This window comes from Myxocyprinus asiaticus, chromosome 7, assembly GCF_019703515.2.
Source record: "Myxocyprinus asiaticus isolate MX2 ecotype Aquarium Trade chromosome 7, UBuf_Myxa_2, whole genome shotgun sequence".
NCBI classification, from domain to species: Eukaryota; Metazoa; Chordata; class Actinopteri; order Cypriniformes; family Catostomidae; genus Myxocyprinus; species Myxocyprinus asiaticus.
In genome coordinates, this window is record NC_059350.1 from 33,885,959 (window position 1) to 33,911,268 (window position 25,310).

Sequence of the window (25,310 nt, forward strand, 5' to 3'; positions counted from 1 at the left end):
GCAGACGAGGATTGAGGATCTAAACTTAGCTTTTAATGAAACAAAAGATAAACAGGGTAACTCAGAATAAAAAGAAACAAAACACAGGGAACCAGGCACAGAACATGACAACACATGTGAAGACTGACAAAGAAACCAGGGCTTAAATACACAAGGGAAAACAAGGGAATGAGGAACACCTGGGGAAACAATCAGGGGAAAACCAATCAAGAAATAAAACTACAAAGGACTACAAAACTAACACAGGAAACAGGAACGGGGAACTAAACAAGAATTTCAACATCGAGGTCAAGACAAAACAGGGAGTATGTGACAGAGCCCCCCTTTAAGGAGTGGATTCCAGATGCTGGAGAAGGAGTCTCTGGGGGAGCAGGTGGAGACACTGGAGGAGGAGTCTCTGGGGGAGCGGGCGGAGCTGCTTGAGTAAGAGTCTCTGGGGGAGCGGGCGGAGCCGCTGGAGGAGGAGTCTCTGGGGGAGCGGGCGGAGCCGTGGAAGACTCTGTGGGCGGAGCCATGGAAGACTTTGTGGGTGGAGCCTGGAGAGGCACGACGAAATATAAAATACAAAATATATGTAAATGTATTTCACTACAGTTACAATTTAAATCATTGGTAATTAGAATCCAGTTACATTCAAAAAGTATTTTGATTACTGAAGAGATTACTTTGCATTTTATTGTCATTTGTTTCATTTAATATTTAGTCCTTTCAGATGGAAAACATTTATACATATAAATGATGTGATCCAAATTGCATTTGAACAGCGGTGAAACATTTTCTTATGATGTGTTACATTCATACGAGCAGGCAGAGAAGTAAGTTTGAAGTAAGTCTGGAGCAGAAGAAATAGAAATAAACCTTGTGTAAATTGTCAGCTTTACGCTAAGCTAAAATGCTATTTTTAGCCATTTTACATGCACATTACCAGGCACGATAAAAATTTTTTATCAAGAAAATTCACGTTGGATCATAATTTTTTTTTTTCTAATAAGACCTTTGATATTAGGGCAAAATTCTTATTCTTGATAATAATATTTTTATTTTTTTCCTGTAAAAATATTTAAAAATCCTTAAAACAACATATATTAGATTGATCTTGTTTTAGAAACAACACTGCATAAGATATTTAGGTTTTTCAGAGAATGTATTTTTAACATGTGTATTTTGTCTTACTGTACTGGCAGAGTTTCCCTATCTGTCACTCACTCGATATTGTGTCGATGTAGTGACACTAGGGGTCACTCTTGGGAGCCCCAAACACCTCTGCTTTTTTGAAAAAAGTGGAATTTGCATGCCACTCCCCTGGACATACGGGTATAAAAGGAGCCGAGCGGTTCTATTCATAGAAGCTGAATTCATCCGTGAGTTCATTCACCTCATCTGCTGGATTCTATGGCGCATTTCAGCGGCTTCTCCCCCTTTTTTCTCGGTTTGGAGTTGGATGACAGCACGCCTCATGAACGAGCGTGCGCAGACAGTGTTGAACTGTCTGAAGGCGTTCAGACAGAGGACAGCGGTTCCACTGAAACTTTTTCAGAGGCTCCTGGGGCATATGGCATCCTCAGCAGCGGCCAAACCGCTCGGGTTGATGCATATGAGACCGCTTCAGCACTGGCTTCAGACTCGAGTTCCGAGATGGGCATGGCGCCGCGGGACACATCGCGTGGCCATCACGCCGATCTGTCGCCGCCTCTTCAGTCCTTGGACCAACCTTGCATTTCTATGGGCAGGGGTTCCCCTAGAGCAGGTCTCCAGACACATTGTGGTTACAACAGATGCCTCCAAACGGGCACACAGCCGCTGGCTCCTGGACTGGCCTGCCGCTGCGTTGGAACATCAACTGCCTAGAGTTGTTGACAGTACTGCTCACCCTGCGGAGGTTCCAGCCGCTGATCCAGGGCAAGCACATGTTGGTCTGGACGGACAACACAGCGACGGTAGCGTCCAGCAACCGTCAAGGCGGTCTATGCTTCTGTTGCACATCAGGTTACCCTCAGGGGAGAGTGGAGACTCCACCCTCAGGTGGTCCAGCTGATTTGGAGTCGATTCGGTTGAGCACAGGTTGACCTGTTTGCTTCCCGGTATCCTACCACTGCCCGCTTTGGTATGCCCTGACCGAGGCACCTCTTGGTATAGATGTGCTGGCACACAGCTGCCCCCCTGGACTACGCAAATATGCATTTACACCAGTGAGCCTACTTGCACAGACCCTGTGCAAGGTCAGGGAGGACGAGGAGCAGATCATCCTAGTAGCACCCTACTGGCCCACCCAGACATGGTTCTCGGATCTCACGCTCCTCACGAAAGCCCCCCATGGTGAATTCCCCTGAGGAATGACCTTCTTTCTCAGGGATGGGGTACCATCTGGCACCCATGACCAGATCTCTGGAATCTCCATGTCTGGCCCCTGGACGGGACACAGAAAACCTAAGTGGCCTACCACCCATGGTGGTAGACACAATCACTCAGGCTAGGGCTCCCTCTATGGGGCGCCTGTATGCCTTGAAGTGGCATCTGTTCACTAAGTGGTGTTCTTCCCGACGAGAAGACCCCCAGAGATGCACAGTCAGATCGGTGCTTCCCTTCCTGCAGGAGAGGCTGGAGGGGTGGCTGTCCCCCTCCACCTTGAAGGTCTTTGTAGCCGCTATTTTGGCTCATCACGATGCAGTATATGGTAAGTACTTGGGGAAGCACAACTTGATCATCAGGTTCCTGAGAGGCGCTAGGAGGTTGAATCCCTCCAGACTGTGCCTCGTCCCCTCGTGGGACCTCTCTGTAGTCCTTCAGGGTCTACGGGGAGCTCCCTTTGAGCCCTTGGAGTCAGCTGAGCTTAAGTCACTCTCTTTGAAGACTGCCCCCCTGACTGCACTCACTTCCATCAAAAGGGTAGGAGACCTGCAGGCATTCTCTGTCAGCGAATCGTGCCTGGATTTCAGTCCGGGTTACTCTCAAGTGATCCTGAGGCCCCGACCGGGCTATGTGTCCAAGGTTCCCACAACCCCTTTTAGGAATCAGGTGGTGAACCTGCACCCAGGAGGAGGCAGACCCAGCCTTGGCATTGCTGTGTCTGGTGCGGGCTTTACGCATCTATTTGGATCACACACAGAGCTTTAGAAGCTCTGAGCAGCTCTTTGTCTGCTTTGGTGGATAGCGGAAAGGAAGCGCTGTCTCCAAACAGAGGATCGCCCACTGGGTCATTGACGCCATCGCGATGGCATATCAGGCTCAGGATGTGCCACCCCCTGCGGGGTTACGAGCCCACTCTACCAGGAGTGTGGCGGCCTCCTGGGCCCTGGCCAGTGGCGCCTCTTTGGCAGACATCTGCAGAGCAGTGGGCTGGGCAGCACCCAACACCTTTGCGAAGTTTTACAATCTCCGGGTTGAGCCGGTCTCATCCCGTGTATTGGCAGGCACAAGCAGGTAAGTTCTGGGAAGTTGGCCAGGTGTACTGCTTGCGCATAGCGAAGATGTGTGCTCTTGACTCCCAGTCGTGTCCCCGTAGGTGACCCCATGTGATATCTTCCGCAAAATCATTTCCCTGTCGATAAACTGCATCTTCCTTTGACAGAGGCCCCTCTGTCCCCCGTCGCCATGCCTTGTAGAAACTCCTCCCCCTTCTGGTAGGACGTATCATGGGACCTCTCCACATGACATACACTTCCGACAAGACTCGGCAAGACCATGTGACGTATTCCACTCAAAATACCCCCCCCCCCCCCTCTTTTTGGGTGGGGTGTGTCTTCTCTGCGGTGTCTTCCCCCTTGGGAGGGACACCCCCTGATGCAGACACTTATGGCTCCCAGTCAGTTAACAAATTCCACTCTTTTTGGGGAGAAAAGAGAGGAAAAGAGGCCTCGGCTTGGCTAGCCTGTCCCTATTGTTGGGTAGTCGACTTGTTCCTGAAGGACCGTTCGACACTCATAAGAGCGTTGGGGGAGGTTACTTGATGGCCTGGTGCGCTGGCTACGAGGCACACAGTGGTCTGCCCGTCACACATCGCAAGTTCACGTAACACAGTTCAGATAGTTGTGACGTTTTGTCTAGGGACCCCTAGTGTCACTACATCGACACAACGTTGAGTGAGTGACAGATAGGGAACGTCATGGTTACTTTCGTAACCTCCGTTCCCTGATGGAGGGAACGAGACGTTGTGTCCCTCTTGCCACAACGCTGAACTACCCGCTGAAATGTCCGGGACCTGGTCTCGGCTCCTCAGCACTAAACCTGAATGAGTGGTTGCATACCAGCTCCTTTTATACCCGTATGTCCGGGGGAGTGGCATGCAAATTCCACTCACAAATTCTCATTGGCCTTTTTTCAAAAAAGCAGAGATGTTTGGGGCTCCCAAGAGTGACCCCTAGTGTCACTACATCGGCACAATGTCTCATTCCCTCCATCAAGGAACGGAGGTTAGGAATGTAACCATGAAGTTTTATAGTCAAAACAAGTAAAAAAATCTACCAGTGCTGAAGAAATAATCCAAATTATTTAGAATACATTACTGACCTTGAGTAATCTAACGGAATACATTACAAATTTCATTTTACAGCATGTATTCTGTAATCTTTAGTGGAATACATATCAAAAGTAACCCTCCCAACCCTGGTAGTGACGATGTTTTAAACTGTTTTCATGCTGTGATGCTAAATGGATAAATTCTACAGTGTAAGACCATAAATATTAGATTAGATGTGTACAGTAGTGAGATGTTTTATCACGTTTGAAATTCATTATATTATGATTTTCCTCTTTCCTGCATTTTTCCTGCATGCAGTGCACTTTCTTTTGAGTGTCTTTGCAGAGTATGCATGTCTTCCCTTAACCCTCAGGGGTCAACGGACGCGCCGGCATGTCCTGCTGGATTTTTTCCTCATAACAGTGGAATCAACTTAAAATAATATATTTTTGGGCATACAGATAAGTGTAAGACATCATTAGAAACTATAAAGGGTCTACTTTTATTTGTGTACACTAACAATAACAACAAAACCTTGTGCTTTTGTAAAATAAAGAAAATAAACAGGGTGCGCTTTCAGCCGTCTCTGTCTCCGCGAGCATCTTTCTGAAACACGTCACAAAAATGAACTGAAACTCTGCGAATGCTTATCAGACAAACATGAAACATATGTCTAAAGAAAGCCTAAAATGTCTACTTTTAAATCAAACAATTCAAATTTAAAACAAATATTCTCCAGCAATGTAATCTGTATGAAACAAAGTGATGTACAGTTTCTCCTGGCTCAGCTAATTATCGCTAACGTGATCACACCCACCAGCAGAGCGCGCTATTCATACTGTAATGTGCTGAGGCGATCAATGTAAATGGTAAACGCCCCCAACAGTGCCTTAAAAAGCATCAAGTTCATTCACTTTTCTGCGCGTTTGGAAGATGGCACGCTACACAGGTGAGGAAGCTCTACAGATGGTCCTGGATAGTTACGAAGATTTCACATTTTTCTCAGAAGAAGAGCGGGACTCTGATGATGAACGTTTACATTTTGAAGAGCGACTTGATCCAGCCGAGGATACAATTTCGGATGAGTAAGTCTTTACTTACATTAGTTGACATGCTATTTTATATAAACATGTACATATTTTACTAGTTGGACTATTTCCAGACTTCCCAGCCAGTATTCAAAGTATTGAAATTTGAAATATGTCCTAATAGGCAAGTTTTAGTTACATTTAAATGTTGTTTCGGCTAAAGCAGGTATTTAAATTGTATGCTGTATGATATAAATATGATATGTAATATGATATAAAAATAATATGAATGTTTAAATTATATTTTAACTAGTGTTTATGCTGCCTCATTATCATCAACGAAGCTTGTGCTTGCAAATATCTGTTCGGGTGTAAATATGCCCATATTAGAAAATCAGCATATTAGAATGATTTCTGAAGGATCATGTGACACTGAAGACTGCAGTAATGATGCTGAAAATTCAGCTTTGATCACAGGAATAAATTGCATTTTACAATATATTCAAATAGAAAAGTTATTTTAAATTGTACAAATATTTCACTATCACTGTTTTTGCTGTATTTTGGATCAAATAAATGCAGCCTTGGTGAGCAAAAGAGACTTCTTTTCAAAACAATAAAAAATCTAAAGTTTTTAAGTAAAGTCTTTATGTAAAGAAAATGTATTGTCAGATTACTTCTTTTAACTTTAAACTTGATTTTGTGAATAAGCTACAAACTATACATTCAATCATTAAGTCTCCTCACATTCATTCTCTCTCAGGGGAGGGGTCTTTGTCTCCTCAGGTGTGAATCACATCAGTATTCATGATCATCCACGCCACGCCCTAAAAGTGTCTCACACAAGTTAAATGACTATATTGTTTCGAATGAATGAGTGATCAGGATGGTTTTCACATCGTTTTGTAGCAAAAACTCTAGGCTACAAGATCCAGTTCTCAAAAGTCTTGTGAACAAATGTTTAGTATGTGTTATATGGCCTTATTTCAGTGACTTAAAATATTTGTTTTTTCAAAAACCACGCATAAACGTTATTTTCTCAAAAACACAAACATGTACATACATGTTGCTCACATATCATTGTAGCCCAGTTTGTGCTGAATACAGTGTAATCAAACTTTAGCCACTGATGTGTTTTTAAGCAGCTGAAAAAATCACAAATGTCAAGGCATGTCAAAACTTCTCCAGGGCCCAAAACACACTCAGACCCCAGAAGGTTAAGGGGAAGAGGTGATTTGGAAAACAGTGTGGACATTAATTCAGTATCAATTAAGTTTATTTGTACAGTGCTTTTAATAATACATACTGTTTTATAGTTGCTTTACAGAGAACATTGAACTTTTGTGTACAATGTTTATTATGTATGTCCAAATAAATATGTTTATTTGTATTGTATGTAGTTCTTTTTGTACGGTACAGTTTATTGTGTGTCTGCTAATACATCATTATTTCCTACACAAGAACAATAAATTCAATCGATCAACAGAATCAGTTGTTCATTCAACACTAAAACATTTCATGTAGGTTATAGCATTTAGATACAGAGGTTATGTATGTAAACTAACAATTATAAAGCTAGACTGAGCTTGTTACTACACATTAATCTCCCGCAAAATAATTGTATTTTATCCAAAAAACGGCAGCATAACAGTATCATCGCCTTAGTCCTGTAATACACGAGCATCCTGCTGTCTGGACCTCCCCTGTATCTGCAGTAAGTACATAATCATGTTACAACAAACTCTTCAGGTTCTGACTAGACTCAGTATATGCTTTAAAATAAACATAATTGTCTACAGTTCTCAAAACATGTCCAACTTTACAGCAGTAAAGGTGCTAATAGACTACATAGCTTTTCAGGTTAGTCTGTCAGGTTCTTCCATCGATGGATAAAGAATCAACAAAATAACTAAAATGCTTCTATTTGCAGTATTTGGCCACAGGAAGTTCCAGCCACATTGCCCACAAAGTGTCATGGGAATATATATATATATATATATATATATAAATTTGCAATAATAGCTGGCTCAATGGAAAAAGTGACAGTTCCCTGGTCTGGTCTGAAACTCTCTCACACTGGCCCGAGGTAATCCTTTATGTTGAGCCATGATCTTTAGCAGATGGAAAGGATGTGACAGTGTACTCCTATGTAAAAAGTCAGGGCTTCTGGAGATTCAGCTGAAATGAAGAAAGTAATGTATATTTGTGTATGTTTGTGTGCTGTGCCTGAAATCTAAGCATCATGCCATCAATGCCACTGTGCAAAGTGGAGTTGAGCTGAGTGCAGAGTGCTTGTGTTGTGATATTTGTGTGTGTGCATATGAATGTGAAACAGTTTGATGTTTAAATGTCTGTTTTAGTCTTTCTGGAAGACTCCCGAGAGAGAGAGAGAGAGAGAGAGAGAGAGAGAGAGAGAGAGAGAGAGAAACACAAATGACAAGAATGAACAGAATGAACAGAAGAAGAAAGGAGAACGGCAGACAAATGTAGTGAAAACTGAGGTCAGTAATGAAAATGGAGAGGTTGGAATGAGAGAGAGAAATTTATATGGTAATGCAGGGAGGATTGTTTGCCTATTTGGTTTGTGAAGGCTGCACTTTCTACCAATTTGACAACATCTCCAACAAACTGAACAGCACCTAACTATCAGAGATGTCCTTAAACTGACTCAACTATTTACTTAAGATGTTGCAGACTATGAAATGCAAACTAGCAACCCAATGGGAATATATCTACTGAGGTGTCAAGAAGTATCTTTCTCTTGTGGTTCAAGTTTAGCTCTGTGTTACATTCCATATAACTTCTCTGCCCCAAAACCTAAGACTATCAAGGAATTGCTTGAGAATTTAGATTAAGCAAAGGTAAAGATTTACTCTTTTCATGCCATTTCACACTTGTATTAATAACAACTGTATGTGCTACACTGATCCTTATCAAAGTCAAAGTCCTTTATTTGAAACATACATATATACACGTGCACTGACAATATTTTTTCCTGGATCAGCTTAACTGTGCATAAAATTTACTATGCTTCTATTAACATATTAGAAGAAAATTAAGTATAACTATAAAGTGTGTGTCTGTGCAAATGTGTAAAGTTTTCTTGGTAATTTAGCAGCTAGGGGTGTAACGGTAGGAGATTTTCACGGTATGATAACCATCACAAAACATATTACGGCATTACGGTATCACAGTATTAAGGTGCATTGCTAATATCAGCAGTTTAATATTTAGTTTTAACTAGATTTACTATAAAAAAGACATGTTCTCTACTGCAATTTAATATTATGCCATGCTGTCAAACCTCATTTTTGAATTATTATTTTAAGATTTATGAAACTGAATTTTGCAAAACAATAAATAAACAAAAATTATTTGTAATGATTGCTGCCCAGATTAACAGTTCAGATATGCTTATTATTCAGTAATTGGTTGGTTTTGTAATTTAGTTTGATTCTAAACAAATAAATACAATAAATAAAAGTTTTTGCTATCAGGACAGAGATCGTTCTTGTAGGTGGGCCCATGGTCATTTTTATCATTCACTTTCAGGCGGCCATTGCGGGCCCCCCTTTCTACCCCCTTTCTGTGGCTGCACACCCTGCACTGCCTGTAGTTACACCACTGTAACCCTGTGATTGAGATGTCAATGGTATGAAAACCTTTTTTTTCCTTTTTTTATTGATTAGCTGTTCAATTAATTAATTAATTCCTTACATTTATATAGTTCTTTTCTAGGCACAATGAAAAATGAAAAACAATGTATATCATGCAACCGTGAACCCATTATATCCCTAATAGCAGCAGTCTGATAAAGTATGGTGTCATAGAGTCGGTTTGTGCTATAGTGCAATCCCTTAGCAGTTCATTAAGAATTCGGATTGCTTTAAGAGGAAGTAGCTCCTCTTAAACTTCTCCGTGTTGAGACTGCAGTAGTATTGCCCTGACCGCAGCAATGTGAAGAGGTTGTTATTGGACTAGAATTGTCAAGCTAAAAATTCATGGAGACAACCAACACTAAAAACTTAAAAAAAAAAAAAAAAAACCTTTCATGAAGAGACTGATTAGCTGTTCCATTAATTAATTAATTCCTTACATTTATATAGCACTTTTCTAGGCACTCAAAGTGCTTTACATACATTAGTAGCAGGAGAATCTACTCAACAACCACCAGTGTTCAGGATCCACCCAGATGATGCAACGCCAGACATAGTGCACCAGAACACCCAGCGCACAGTCGCACACCAGCTATTGGTGAAGAGTAGAGTACAGGGATAGAGGCCAAATGGCCGAAGGTTGCACCCCTACTTTTTTCAAGAAATTTGATTTTTAATTATTAAAAAGACCTCAGTTTAACGTCTCATCCAAAGACAGTGCCTTTTTTACAGTATAGCGTCCCTGTTATTATACTGGGGCATTAGGACCTACACAGACCACAGGGTGAGCACCCCCTGCTGGTCTCACTAATACCTCTTCCAGTAGGAACCATAGTTTTCCCCAGGAGGTCTCCCATCCAGGTACTAGCCAGGCTCAATGCTGCTTAGCTTCACTGGGTTACCAAGCAAGAGCTAGAACATTAGCTTTAATGGTCATTTGAGAGGAGCTATGTGTTAGAAACTATACCAACACATAGTTTAGGGCAATTACACAGAATTATTAGCTAATTAAATTTAATTTCACATTTTTTCTCACAACTTGCCATGTTAAGTTTAAAGAAACTTTATATAAAAGGCATAGAGTTTTAAGAACATAGGAACACTGTTGTAGGCATGTAGTTGAGAATAAAGAGTGCTACTGGCATGTTTGGAAAAGTCAGAGGTCATCTGATACTGAGGGTTGATCATGAGTGGCCAGCGCTGTCCGCGTATCACATGGATTGCGTTTTCAGTGGAGACAGTGTCCCGCAGCAACCCTTCGGCCTTCCACTGTCAGATCTCGTATAGGGGTCTCCTAGAATGCTGATCTGACTGAAGTGGTCACTGTCTGAGATCCACAACTTTTCGACAGCGGATGATCCAGTGATCTATCAGCTCACACAAAAACGCTCAGGAAACGCATGCAACACATGCTGCAGAGAAATTAAGATTTTCACATGGTATTAACATGTAGCAGTACAACAAGAAGCATATTTCTCTAGGGTCATTTGATATATAAATTACATATCAACATTTTTCAGTCTTTGACATTTATATCTCAGTATTAACATATTAACTTTGAAATGGCTTAACAGGGGGTGCGGGGCATTTTGTATAATGTAAGTCAAAATGTTTAATGTAAGAACTGAAACACTGTTAAAATCAAGTAAATAAAAAAAGTCAAGGCATGTTTGTCACACTGTTTTTCACTTTTATGTGCATCAACATAACAATACTTAGTAATAAACAGCAATATTTACCAACATATATTTTTACTAAAACAATTTAACAAATGAAAAGTCCACACAGAGACTGATGCAAAACAAATAATTAAAACCATTTTAAATAGATTCAAAACAAACTTCACTTTGAACTGATTCACAGAAATGAATCGAACCATCTCTAGTTGGATGTTTGCTACTAAAGTTTAGATCAGAGATGCTATTAAAATCTACCTTAACACTCTCATAATTTGTGAGTTTCAAGACAAGGAAAGATTGTGAAACAGGTCTTTACAAAACATAATGGGCAAATAAAAAAAGCATTAAAATCATCACAATAGTCACAACCTTGCTCAATTTTATATTGCAGAAAAATCAGTGGGAATATTTTGTGATGCAGACCTTATAAATTCATATTTCTCACTTTTAATACAATCTATTGTAATACAATCAACCCTCCATGTGTCTGTGCATGGTAGAAATTTATCTCTGGTCTGACTTAAATAATTTTACCTTCATGCACTAAGATAGTCCTAGAAAAAAACATTGGAATGAGCTCATAAAAGTAGTGAATTTCCTAACAAACTGTTCAGGCAAAAAAAATAGCAACAAAGACTGAATTCACACTCAATGTGGGCCTAATAGATCACAAGCTACCAGTGTGTTCAGAACATTATAAATAAGAGAGCTAATGTGAGAAACAGAGGGTCATGAAAAGTTAAAGTGTTACTAAAAGTGTTAGTGTTCAGTAATCTGAAGGGGAACTGTTGGTCATCTGTTTTCATGTCCTAGTTTGGTCAGGTAGGCAACAGACATAGATCAGTGAAACAGGACAATATACTGACTGGCATATTCTAATTAATGTATTTAATGGTATGTAATAAGGATGTAATAAAGTGAATGAGAAATGGTTGTGAAGTATTAATACACTACTATTTGTCTGTAAAGGGAGGTGAAGGCTCCATAATAAGCCACACAGGCTGCAGTGATGAAGACATTCCCAATGGTGTTGTGGATCTTGTTCAAACAGAGCAATGCTTTCCTTCCATCGTATCTGCTCATCCAGAGCAACTGTTAACTACTCTGACCAATCCAGGCGAGCTTCTGTCAAAGTAATGGTTTTAGCTACACCCATAATCATACACACACATCCATATTTAAAGACACATTAAAGTCACCATGATTTCAAAATTGATCATTCTTATTTTCTTATTGGATGTAGTGGTTTTAATTATAAACTATTTATCTGTGCACGTTATTGATTATTATTATTTTATTTTTTTGGTTTGCTCTCATAAAGAGCACCCATTATGGTTTTTCAAATATTACCTTTCATGTAGTGTGTTATATAGCTGTTTGTGAATGTAAAAAAGCCTGCAAAGTTTCAAAAATCAAATCAAAGTGCATGATAAATGGAGTTATTGACACCCAAAAGAAAGAACCGATTCTGAACACCTGAAACGAGTCGTTAGTAATTCCAGACTTACTTCCTGTACTAACCTAAGTAATTTGGTAACAAAAAACCCACCTCTGGTCTGTTTACATGTACAGCCAGTGCACGCTGTTAGCCTGTTAGCTGTTAGCCTCTGCTAACCGGCTAACTCATGTTATTTTCAAACTACATATAAACTTACCACAGAGAAACGTCCTGTTCTCGTCGTGCTTGCGATGGTGGTTTGGGTTGATCTTTCGATGTATCACTATCGGACTCGGGCTCTAATTGGTAAGGTAAAACAGACATTTTTTCAGACGGAGCTGAAAATCGGATATGGTAGTGGGCGTTTCCTTTCCAACACGAGCTGTAAGCGGTAGACCATTCACAACAGACTGGGACATCTGACCAATCAGAGCAGAGTAGGCTCTCGAAAGGAGGAGTTTAGAATGAATCCTTTTGGAATGGATCATTGAAGGAGTCGTTTTTGACACAGGAAAAAAAGGTAATGCTGCGATTTAAATTATGAGCAAATTAAAGTGTTTTTTTGACCTTGGATGCATGTAAATCTATTGTATGACACCTTTAAAACAAAATTAGGCACTTTTAAAAACCATAATAGGTGCACTTTAATCTTTGACTTATGTTTTTGTCCAGCCAGAGATTTCTTGGGATGTACAGTTTGAGTAAGTGTTTTTTATTCATTATGTTTGGTGTATTGTGATTGGATAAATGGATATATTGTTTTTTACTCGCTTGTTTCTAATTCATCTGTATTGGCACAACGGCTCCCGCCTCATCGTAAGCAAAGACCGCAATGTGTTGTGTGCGTTTGTGGGCTGGTTATGTAGTAATGTTGACTTTTAATAGTTTGGTTCTCAGCGACTCTGACATGAGCAGCATGGTGGAAAAGGGTATGTGTGTATGTGTGTGGCTGTAAACTAAAGCCTACTGGCTATTTTAAAAAATGAGACGAGTCGTTCGACATGTCCCGCCCCCAATTCCTGTTTCAGTAGGAAATATGTCCATACAGCAAATCGAACAGTGCTCATCAAGGCACTTCAGTGAGACTTTAAATACATAAATTACAAATAAAAATGTACACATACACAACAACCTACAATTATCAACTTATAATGATGTCCTTAGTATTTATTAAATGTAAATGCAATTCAGTGGAACTTTAACAGGTATCTACCACGATTCTTCAATCCTTAAAGACCAGGAAGGTGTATTAAGAAAATCAATGGGGTCAATTTTGATATCCTGTTGACTTGATACTCCACTAAGCATCTGCCGCTTAGATACAGCACAGGTTTAATATCATGACCAAACTGAACAATTAGACAGCTAAAAGAACTACAGAGAAAAAGGGGAGTGGAGAGACAGAGTTGTTTCAGTCTCGGTTGTGGCATTTTAAACATCCATTAAATTGTTGTCTTAAAATAATTATGAGTAGTGATGCTACAGATAATGATGAAGCTGATGGGAAGAAGATGAAGGAAAAGCATGAGATTGATGATTGAGCGAAAAAAAAAAAAAAAGCACAAATGCTGCACATCCAGTGTATCTGATGTCAATATGCCCATCTGAGAGATGTCAGCTTTATCAAGTTCAGGGACTTGTAGCGCTGTCAAGAGCAGATAGAGCCTTGTCTAAATCATGCTGTGCATTATCTGGAATGGTTTTTGTCTCTTCTACCTTTACCTTAGCTAAAGCTTCATCCCCGTTCACAATCCTACACACCTACAGATAACAAGTTTAAAGGACAAAGATTAATGGTTAAAAGATTTACTTGGTTGCAGATTTAAAGGGGTCATGTTCCTTCCTCCCTAACATACAGCTACTGACTCTATGAATGCTGTAAAACTATTGGATCAACAAAAATGGATTACTGACAATGAAATACAATTAAGTTGATGTGAACACCTATGGTATTTTGTGAGACCAGTCATGGTGAGATAATGAGGAAGTAGATATATTGATATATTGTACATACCAGGGCAAACGTTATAGTGCACAATTTGTCAACTTATGCAAATACTTTTGAGATAACAAGATTGTTTTTTTTTTTAGTAACAAATTAAGATGCTTTTGCAAAATAACCATTTCAGAAAAGGGTGCATAATTTCTTGTTCATTTCAATCACATTTGACATTTCATTACATTTGAAGTATTCTATAAACAAATTAATCTTCATTGTGATTGGATCAGTCAATGTAAGCCCACTTTGAACATTTTTCATAACAAATATATTTGCCCCACTTAAAAAAAAAACCAATGAGTTTAATAGGGGCATTTAGCCCCTGCTACAGGGGGGATTTTTACCCTAAATACTATCCTTTCATTATTGGACAGATATTGAATTTATATATATATATATATATATATATATATATGTATGTGGCAGCGGGGCGTGGTCAAGCATCTCTCCGGAGAGAGAGAAAGCGGTAAGGGCGCTTACACCTGAGCTAAATTATGTCTAACACCTGTCTCTAATTTCAGTGAGCACGGGGAGAGCGGCATAAAAGGAGCCACACCGCCAGTAGAGAGGGAGAGAGACCGGCATAAGAAATACAAGCCTATCACGAAAGTGACTGTGAAATTGTGTGTAGTTAAGTCAACAAGTGTTCCTGCCAAGCTGTAAAAAACTATAAACTGGATAAATTAAAGCACCCACCTGAACTGGGAAACCTCGCTTCTCGCCTCCTCCTTTATCCCAAAAACTCTTACACTGGTGCCGAAACCCGGGAATTAAGTTTGGTTGAAGATGGATGGAAGTCGCCCCGTAGAGTCCTCCCAGTTGGCAGAGATCTTCCAAGCCCTTGCTGGCCTACATCGGAGCCACCAGCAAACACTGCTTGAGCTCCGACAAGATCAAGATCGCCGGTTTGTCGAGCTCCTACGCGCTCAAGCCGAGGATCGGCAGGCAATCCGGAGCCTCCTCAGCCAGGAGGCGTCCCCAGCCGTGACCCCGGACAGTCACATACCATTACCCCCGTCCGCGTTACAGAAAATGGGGACGTGGACGACCCTGAGGCCTTCCTGGATTTGTTTGAGCAAACCGCCGAGATCTGGGGCTGGCTGCTCGGCCAATGGGCGGCCCGACTTATCCCGCTTTTGTCCGGGGAAGCCCAGCTCGTGGCTCAACAACTGCCAGCGATGAGTCTCCTGGCCTACGGAGATTTAAAGAAAGCCATCCTGCAACGGGTTGGTCGGACTACGGAGGAAAGTCGTCAACTCTTCCGGAGCTTGAAGTTGGAGAGCTCCGACCGCCCATTTGCCTTTGCCCAATGGCTCCGTGACGCCTGCCGAAGATGGTTGCTAGCGGGGGACCGCGACGTCGACGGGATTATCGACCAGGTGGTACTAGAACAGTTAATACATCGTCTGCCAAAAGGGACGGTGGAGTGGGTCCAGTGCCACCGCCCGGCATCGCTGGAGGAAGCCGTCCGGCTTGCGGAGGACCACATGGCGGCGATCCCGAGGGCGGAAGAGCCCTCCTACACTCTCTCTCCTCCCTCTGTCTCATCCCCCTCCCCTCTCTCCTCTCATTCTGCTCTCTCGCCAGGTCCTGTTCCTGCCCCACGCAGACAAGGAGGACTTCAGCCCCTGAGACCAGTTCCCCGGGTGTGGGAGGCGACACCTTCCCCTATCCCAATGCCCCGCCGCTCTCCCCCTCGGGGGAGGGGGCGCCCGCCGACGCAAGTGCGGGCGTAGCGCCTGGGCCAGCCTGATGGAGGTGCGGAGACCCGGGCCACTTCCGGGATCAGTGCCCTCTGATGGAGCTGGGAACGGTGGTGCGGGTCTCTGACCTCCCACAGGCTGCCCCCGACTGGGCCGGAGCGTACCGGATACCGGTAAGTGTCAAGGGGGATACTCACCAAGCGTTGGTGGACACCGGGTGTAATCAAACCACTATCCACCAACGCTTGGTTCAACCCGAGGCATTGGTCACAACTAAAACGGTGAAGGTGAAATGTGTACACGGGGATATTCACAAGTATCCGGTGGTGACCCTGACGATTAAATTCCGGGGGAAAAAGCATAGAGTGGAGGCCGCGGTTAGTTCCCGCCTCACCCATCCTCTGATTTTGGGGACTGACTGGCCTGATTTTAGAGTTCTATTAAAGGGAATTTGCGCAGATGGGTCCTGTATGAAGTTAGGGAGATGTGCAATGTGCGATGCTCTGGCAGGGGAGGCGGAGCCAGGGCCATCCTCGACAGCTAATTACTTAAAACCAGAAGAAGAAACTATTATTCCAGTTTGTAAATAATAATATTGTACACAACCCAACATTGTGGTGTCTCTGGATCCTAGTGTTAAAAATGAATGGCTTCTCTTTTTTTAACAATGTCTCATCACTACAGTCTGATCTTAACATTGTGTGTGGCACATTTTAACATGGATTGATTTGTGAACTTGTCACAATGAAATGCAGGCTTTGCAAAGAACAGGTTATTGAAGTTATTAAAGGATAAGGCAACATAATGTCTAACTGTAAGTTAGCAAAGGTAATCTTAACAGGTGTTTATATAGACGTCTTAAAGATAAAGTAGCAAAAAGGGACCTGTGGCATGGGGGGCGTGGTCATGTGTCAGTCTGCGGGAGAGGGAGAGCAGTAAGGCTTGTCACCTGGCTCATAATTATTTCTAATACCTGTCTCTCATTATAGTGATGGCGGAGGGAGGCTTAAAAGGCACACCGAAGCATCAGAGGGGGAGAGAGTGTTCGTCAAGCAACAGCCTGTAACCAGAGAGAGATTGTGTTTGTTTATGTTTAGAGTGCTTTCAGTTATTAGAAATCTTATTCCTTTGTTATCGACGGTTACCGTCGATTGTGTGTATGGTTCAGAAGGACAATAGAAGGACTGACCTTGAACCTGCTTCGTTGTCTCCTGACTCCTCCATTGCCCCGAACTAAGAACCTGTTACAGGACCATTTATTTCTAGGGGTCTTAATAGAGGGGGTGGAAATGGTAATGATAAATTAAATTATGACTGTTTTTACTGCAAGAAACTTTAAGTACACAGCATGATATAACATAATTTTCCTTAGGGAAAAAAATAAAATGATTTAATACCTAAATAATATGACCCCTGCTATGTGGCTTAAATGTGAGTGAGGTGGGGATATCTGAGAGAACTGAGAGGGGAATGGTTGTATTGTTAGTGACCAATAACAGCACAGCAAGTTTCACCATGAAAGCATTGACATCAATTGATTTTTATTGAGCAAAGAGGTCTTGCTTCCTATTATCAACTAGCTCATTTGTCTCCAGCTGTCGAGATAATTTTTCATATGATCTCAAACCTGTGCGGAAAAACCCAAATTACATTTCCATGTTAAACATCTCTGCCAATCTTTGTGTGTCTAGTCTACCTCAGATGTGTCTTTTTTGTATTTTTCATGACTCATTTACTCTAATAAATTGTACAATTGACACAGCAGTTATTTTAATATTTCAAAGGTAACAGTCTTCCTGCAATTTTTTTGGCAAAGAGTCATTGCATATAAAGAATCCGTAATCCACAAATATTTAATAACATCAAAGAGCTATGAATTCTATGAATATTTTTTTAAAATAATGGTTCCCTATCTGTCACTCACTCGATATTGTGTTGATGTAGTGACACTAGGGGTCACTCTTGGGAGCCCGAGACACCTCTGGTCTTTGATAAAAGGCCAATGAAAATTGGCGAGTTGTATTTGCATGCCACTCCCCCCGGACATACGGGTATAATAGGAGCTGGCGTGCAACCACTCATTCAGATTTTCTCTTCGGAGCCGAACGGTCGATGTTTACTGAGCTGACTGTTCATTTACCTCTGCTGGATCTGACGGCGCATTTCAGCGGCTTCTCCCTCCTCTGCAATGGTGCACTGCAGAGATCGCCCCTGGGAGCTTCGGCAGAAAAAAGAGAGTTTATTTTCCTAAAAGAGTATATTTCTCTAAAAGAGCGGCATACACGGAACGTCTTTTAAAAGACGCATATTTTTAAAGATGCCTTTCCGTTTGTGTGTTATTCCTGGTTGCGGTCATTACCACTCAACTTCAGACGGTCACGATTGCTGTCTTTCGTGTCTGGGCGCGACCCACGCGGAGACAGCATTTGTGGATGGTTCATGTACTTACTGCGAGAACATGACCATGGCAACGTTGCGGTCGCGGCTTGCTTTCATAAGAAAACAAGCCACCCCAGTGGCTCCCCGCCTCGGTCCTTCTACCTACGGGTATGAGGCCAGCACGGCTAGCACTGGGGGCGATTTGGGGACCCCTTCGGGGATGATTGCCCAGTCACAGGTTGATGCGGAAATGACAGACATGCTTTCCCGGGCGGCCATGAGCGTTGAGCTAGAGTGGAACCCTCCACTCTCCCCTGAACCCTCGCGGCTCGATGATTGGTTCCTGGGCTCACAGCGCCACTCAAAGCAGCCACGCCCCACTCCACTCCAGTGCCTTTCTTCCTGGAAGTGCACGAGGAGCTGAAAAAATCATGGTAGGCACCTTTTACTGCCCAGTCCTGATTTCCCAGCTCCCCCGCCCTCACTACCCTCGATGGCGGGGAAGGCCAGAGGCTTTACGGCGATTCCCCTAGTGGATAAGGCGCTCGCGGTGCACCTGTGCCCGCAGAGCGCCGCCACCTGGTGCGGATGCCCAAAGATCCCGTCCAAGGCCTGTAGGTTCACATCATCCCTGACGGCCAAAGCCTACAGTGCTGCTGGACAAGCCACCTCTGCCCTGCATGCCATGGCTCTCCTGCAGGTCCACCAAGCCAAGGCGCTAAAAGAACTGCACGAGGGTAGTTCCGCCCCAGATCTGATGCAGGAACTGCGCTCGATGACCGACCTCGCTCTCTGGGCGTCGAAAGTCATGGCTCGTGTGGGCGATGTCCACATTAGTGGTCCAGGAGCACCACCTTTGCTCAACCTGGTCGAGATGGGTGAGGCCGACAAGACATGGTTCCTTGCTGCCCCTATCTCCCAAGCTGGCCTATTCGGCAACACTGTTGAGGACTTTGCCCAGCAGTTCTTGACGGTGAAGCAGCAGACGGAGGCTATCTGGCATATCCTGCCCCGGCGCGGCTCAAGATCCCGCACTCCGCCTGCTCATAGCCAAGGGCGTCCCCCTGCGGTGACTGCACCAGCTCCGCCGCAGCCAGCCCTGGTGTGGAGCCCACCGCAGGAAGCAGACGTCACCCATCTCACAGCCGGCCGCCAAGAACCCACGAAAGTCTTCAAAGCACCCCTGAGACGGGCGACCCAGGGTCGACGAAACCCACTGCCTTGGAGCTGGTAAGAAGACCATTCCATCCCCCGGTGGAGGGCCGGGAGGAGAATCTTTTGTTGCCTTTTCATTTGATTTCACCACATGCCCAAGTGGCTGCGGTACCCAACAGTTCAGCAAAAGAGTGGTTTCCTCGTTCCCTGGGTCACATACCCGGTGTGCACGGCCATCATCACGACCACCGTTCACCTTTTTATCCTTGCAGGATTGGTGCTCCAGCGGCGGTCTCCTCATCCCTGCGCACCCAGCTGTGGCACAGATCCGCCCCAATGTGACAGTCTCTACGGGTTGCGAGGACAGGCCTCTTCCTCCCCTGTCCCAGGCTGTTCCAGGGGTGGTCACAAGGAGCCAGGTAAGTGCTTCGATGTCCCTAGACTCAGCACGGCCATGACATGGTGTGGCACCTCGAGCTCCACCCCGCCACGAGGCCCCACCTGCCGGTACGTTTGACGAGATTGTCCCTTTGGTACCCCTCGTGCAGAGCTTGGATGCATGGCTTGCGCTTTCCAATCCGTCACGATGGCTGATCCAGACCGTCCGACTCGGCTATGCAATTCAGTTCACCAAGCGTCCACCCAGGTTCAGCGGTATCCACTTTACCTTGGTGAAGGACGAAAATGCTACTACCTTGCGCGCGGAGATCGCCACCCTCCTATGGAAGAGTGCAATAGAACCTGTCCCTCCAGCCGAGATGAAGAAGGGGTTTTACAGCCCCTACTTCATCGTACCAAAAAAAGGCGGTGGATTACGGCCAATCTTGGACCTGCGAGTACTGAACCGGGCTTTACACAGACTCCCGTTCAAGATGCTGATGCAAAAATGCATTCTGGCGAGCGTCGGCATCAAGATTGGTTCGCGGCGGGAAACCTGAAGGACGCGTACTTTCACGTCTCGATTCTACCTCGACACAGACCCTCCTGCGGTTTGCATTCGAGGGTCGGGCGTATCAGTACAAGGGCCTCCCTTTCGGTCTGTTCTTGTCCCCTCACGTCTTCACGAAGGTTGCAGAGGCAGCTCTTGCCCCGTTAAGGGAGGTGGGCTTTCGCATTCTCAACTATCTCGACGATTGGCTAATCCTAGCTCACTCTCGGGACATGTTATGTGCACACAGGGACTTGGTGCTCTCGCACCTCAGCCAATTAGGGCTTCAGGTCAACTGGGAAAAGAGCAAGCTCCTCCCAGTTCAGAGCATCTCTTTTCTCGGTTTGGAGTTGGACTCAGTCTCGTTGACAGTGTGCCTCACAAACGAGCGCGCACTGTCGGTGGCATTCAAACAGAAAACAGCGGTTCCACTGAAACTCTTTCAGAGGCTCCTGGGGCACATGGCATCCTCAGCGGTAGCCACCCCGCTCGGGTTGATGCACGTGAGACCGCTTCAGCACTGGCTTCAGACTCGAGTCCCGAGATGGGCATGGCACCGCGGGACACATTGCGTGGTCATCACGCTGGTCTGTCACCGCCTCTTCAGCCCTTGTACCTCACATTTCTACGGGCAGGCATTCCCCTAAAGCAGGTCTCCATGCGCATCGTGGTCACGACAGATGCCTCCAAGATGGGCTGGGGCAGCGTTTGCAACGGGCACGCAGCCGCCGCCTTGTGGATGGGCCAGCAGCTGCATTGGCACATCAACTGCCTCGAGATGCTGGCAAGACATCTGCCTCTCTCTGGGCGAGGTGTGGTCTCCGTGGTGTCCTCCCCTTGGGAGGGACACCCCCCCGACTAGACCTGGTCGGCCCAGTTGGATATTCCCCCTTTTTTTTAGGGAGTGGAAAAAAAGAAGGGGAAAAGAGGCCACGACTGGGCTAGCCTGTCTCTATCTTTTGGGTAGTCGACTTGTCCCCAAAGGGCCGTTCGACACTCATAATATTTTGGGGGAGGTTACGTGTCGGCCTGGTGCGCCGGCTACACAGCTGTCTGCCCGTCACACACCGCCAGTTCACGTAACACATTTCAGCCAGTTGCGGTGTTTTGTATAGGGATCCCTAGTGTCACTACATCAACACAGCGTTGAGTGAGTGACAGATAGGGAACTTCATGGTTACTTGCGTAACCTCCGTTCCCTGATGTAGGGAATAAGACGTTGTGTCCCTCTTGCCACAACGCTGAACTACCTGCTGAATTTGCAGGGACCTTGTCTCGGCTCCTCAGCATAAAACCTGAATGAGTGGTTGCACGCCAGCTCCTTTTATACCCGTATGTCTGGGGGAGTGGCATGCAAATACCACTCGCCAATTTTCATTGGCCTTTTATCAAAGACCAGAGGTGTCTCGGGCTCCCAAGAGTGAACCCTAGTGTCACTACATCGACACAACATCTCGTTCCCTCCATCAGGGAATGGAGGTTACGCAAGTAACCATGACGTTTTCCACAAATTAGAATAAAGTAGCATTTATACTGCAATGAAAACAAAGGGGAATTTCCTTTATTTAATTATATGAGTAACATAATGGTCACCTTGAAATATTTGGGTTGAGTGTGTACAAAAGTAAACAAACATGGGCTGATGGAAACAGATAACCTCTTAAGCTCTGGGGTATATTTTGGATTTCCAAATATAGATAGATTTGACATACCCAAATTTGAAGGTCCCTCTTATCCACAAACAGTAATGTACATGCAAAAAAAAAGAAAAATTCTTAATTCTGCCAAATTAATAAATGTAAAAAATGTATATCATTCCACAGGGAAGCCTTCAAAATTTAAAAAAAGAAAAAAAAAAGAGAAAAAGAAATGCTAATAGTGATAAATATTATTGTATATGTTCACATTGTTATAATAAACACACACATGTTGGTGCGGCTATCCTTATGAGGACTCTCCATAGATATAATGCTGTTTATACTGTATGAACTATAAATTCTATCCCTTAACACTAAACCTACCTCTAAACTTAACCCTCACAAAAAACTTTCTGCATTTTTACATTTTCAAAAAAACATCGTTTAGTATATTAAGCGATTTGAATTATGGTGACACTAGAAATGTCCTCATAAACCACATTTATTGCATAATAACCTTGTAATTACCAGTTTGTAACCTAAAAAATTTCCTCGTGAACCACACAGACACACAGACACACACACACACACACAAAGGCAAAAGTTGCTTTTGGAAAAATTTATTCTGAAGTCTGAATTTAATTGTGTATAACTCAAGGCCATTTTGATGATATTCTTCTAGACCAGGTCCACAGAGTTTAAGAGAACAAATAAGCAAATAAAAACTGGTTGAACAGACATACTGGCTCGCTGTTTAACACTAATGAGCAGCTGCAGTTGGCCAGCACACCACCATTCAGTATACCTACAAACACAACATTACAATAGGCAACACAACACATCAGAACCAAAACAGCACATGCAAAAAGATAGCATACACAGTTCATAGTAAAAAAAAGAAATATATATATATATATATATATATCCTGTTTTACCAAAAGGCACGCAGAAGTGAGTTAGCATGCATTTAAATAAGTGCTGTCAGTTGATTAGAATATTTAATTGTGAATAATCATGATTTTTTAAGTTAATCGTGACTATTCGCAGATTTTGAGTGCTAAAAGTTGACTCTATAAATTGTATACTTATTTTCATGTCAGATTGCATTTAGTTCCTTCTTAGAAAATAAACTAAAACAATCAGGGGTTAAATTGGGGCAGAATGGTCTGGAAAGGCTTTCTGGCACTGTTACAGTCCTGTCTGTGTTGTCCCTGTTTTTTGTTTTTGTTTTTTTAGATCAGCAGGTTTCAAGGATGATCTCCTAAAATGTGTCGCTTATCCTCACTGGCATGACTGATCTCTCATAAGTCCACCAGAGTTTTTACCATGTCATTTGATAAACAATGCCACCTTGAGTCTGAAATTATATACCTGGTTGAAAATAACATTGCTGAGCCATCTTTCAAGCTGGGTGTCCCCTTGTTTACTAGTGGGTAAGCGAGATGGGACGTACCTTTTTTGCACTGACTACCGAAAAGTGAACAATGTAATGAAACCAGATTCTTCTGCCATGTATGGAGGATTGTGTAGATCATACAGTATGTCAGTGAGTTAAAGGTTACTGGTTAGTATCTTTAACAGCTCATGCTCAAGAAATTCCATTGTTTATCATTTCTTTTGACCTATAGGTTGGGGCTGGGGCTGTGCTGTTACAGACTGATGTAAATGCGAAAAAATAATGTGAAAAAAATTTAAATAACTGACTGGTCGATCTACACCCTGACCAGTCAGTTATTATTATTTTTTTCTGCATTTACTTTATTTGGCGCTTTGAACTCAACTTGATGAGCACTTGCAGAGAACATCAGCATAAGTGTAATGACTCCAGACACTTTGCAAAGGTTCCGCTCTATTCCAATCAGTGTTCAGAACTCACACAGAACTGAATAAAATGTGAGAATCTAATGTGAAATTTGGTAAGTGTGTTAATCGTCATTAAGAAAAATTTACGCGTTAAACATTTTAAATTAATTGCATGTGTTAATGCATTAATTTTGACAGCTCTAATTTCAATAGATGAAACAAAAGCTTGGACAGAAAGAGAGATTGAATGATAGAGGCAGAGTGCCTGCATGTGCATAAAGCCCTGAAGCCCCCTTTTTCACTGGAATCAGAAACATGTCTCTATCTGTCTTTCTGATTCATTCATGGGAGAGTGGGGAATGTTGGAGCTCCTTTTCATTATGGTTTAATGCTGCCTACCTGATGTGAAAGGCTCTTTAATATGCATATTAGGAATGGGGGTAACAATATTCCTGTTGTTGTCACATGCCATTACTGGACAGACTGGCCTTGGAGAACAGATGTGCTCGTATTCCTGATGTACAGCAGTACTAGCCAGGGCCATTTAGGGATAACTGTGTATTTTACTATTATACAAAATTTAATAACCTTTATTTTTTCAATAAAATATTATTTTTGGTCTCATACCATTCTAATCTTAAATGCCTTTGTTATGGGTATGTTTCAAAATTGGATGGACAGATGGAAGGATAGAGAGATTAATGATTCCTGCATGAATTTTCATGCTGCTCCAAACTATTGTATGCTGATTAGTGCTGGTCTAGCTGGTGTAGCAGCATAGCAAAAAAGCTGTCCAACCAGCATTGCCTTTCTGGAGAACTGATTGACCAAAGAAGTCTAATTATGCTCGTGGGGATACCATCAAACCAGCATCCCCTGCCAGGGCATCCAAGACACGCACATTATCTAAAGGGATAATTCTGCCATCTTTTACTTATCCTCAAAGGTTCATTCACTCACCCTAAGATCTCCTTTGAGGGTTTTACTGTAAGTAAGGGACTTACTGCACCAGTCACCATTTATTTTCACTAACATTCTGCATAACATCTCCTTTTGTATTCCATGCAAGAAAGAAAGTCATATAAGTTTGGACAACAATGAGGGCAAGTTAATGATGACAGAAGTTTCATTTTTGGGTGAGCTATCCCTTTAATGGTTAAAGGATGTTTCAGTATGTACCTTGTCCCTGTTTCTCACTGAGATGCCAAATTCTTTGGCCTTTTGGTTTATGGCAGCCAGTACCTGTATCAGTTCATCCTTCTCAAACAGGTTTGCTACCAAACAACGTCAACTGATCAACCTGGGTTAAATTGGGATGCTGGGGGTTATCATGCTTATGAGACATTTGAGAAGCTGTAGTACTTTATTTTACAGTATTGTTCTACACTTACGTACTTATTTAATTACATACATAATTACAGCAACTGTAGTAATTACTAGGTACTAACC

At 43.0% G+C, this 25,310-nt stretch overlaps 1 protein-coding gene across 1 annotated transcript; it reads left to right on the forward strand.

Moving 5' to 3' along the window:
- The first annotated feature begins 343 nt into the window (after positions 1-343).
- On the forward strand, positions 344-17,360 carry LOC127443558 (uncharacterized). Its single transcript, XM_051702241.1, has 3 exons — positions 344-423; positions 15,188-16,132; positions 16,949-17,360. The coding sequence occupies exons 1-2, from the start codon at positions 344-346 to the stop codon at positions 15,990-15,992; spliced, it is 885 nt and encodes a 294-aa protein (XP_051558201.1). The 3' UTR covers positions 15,993-16,132; positions 16,949-17,360.
- Positions 17,361-25,310: the final 7,950 nt, after the last annotated feature.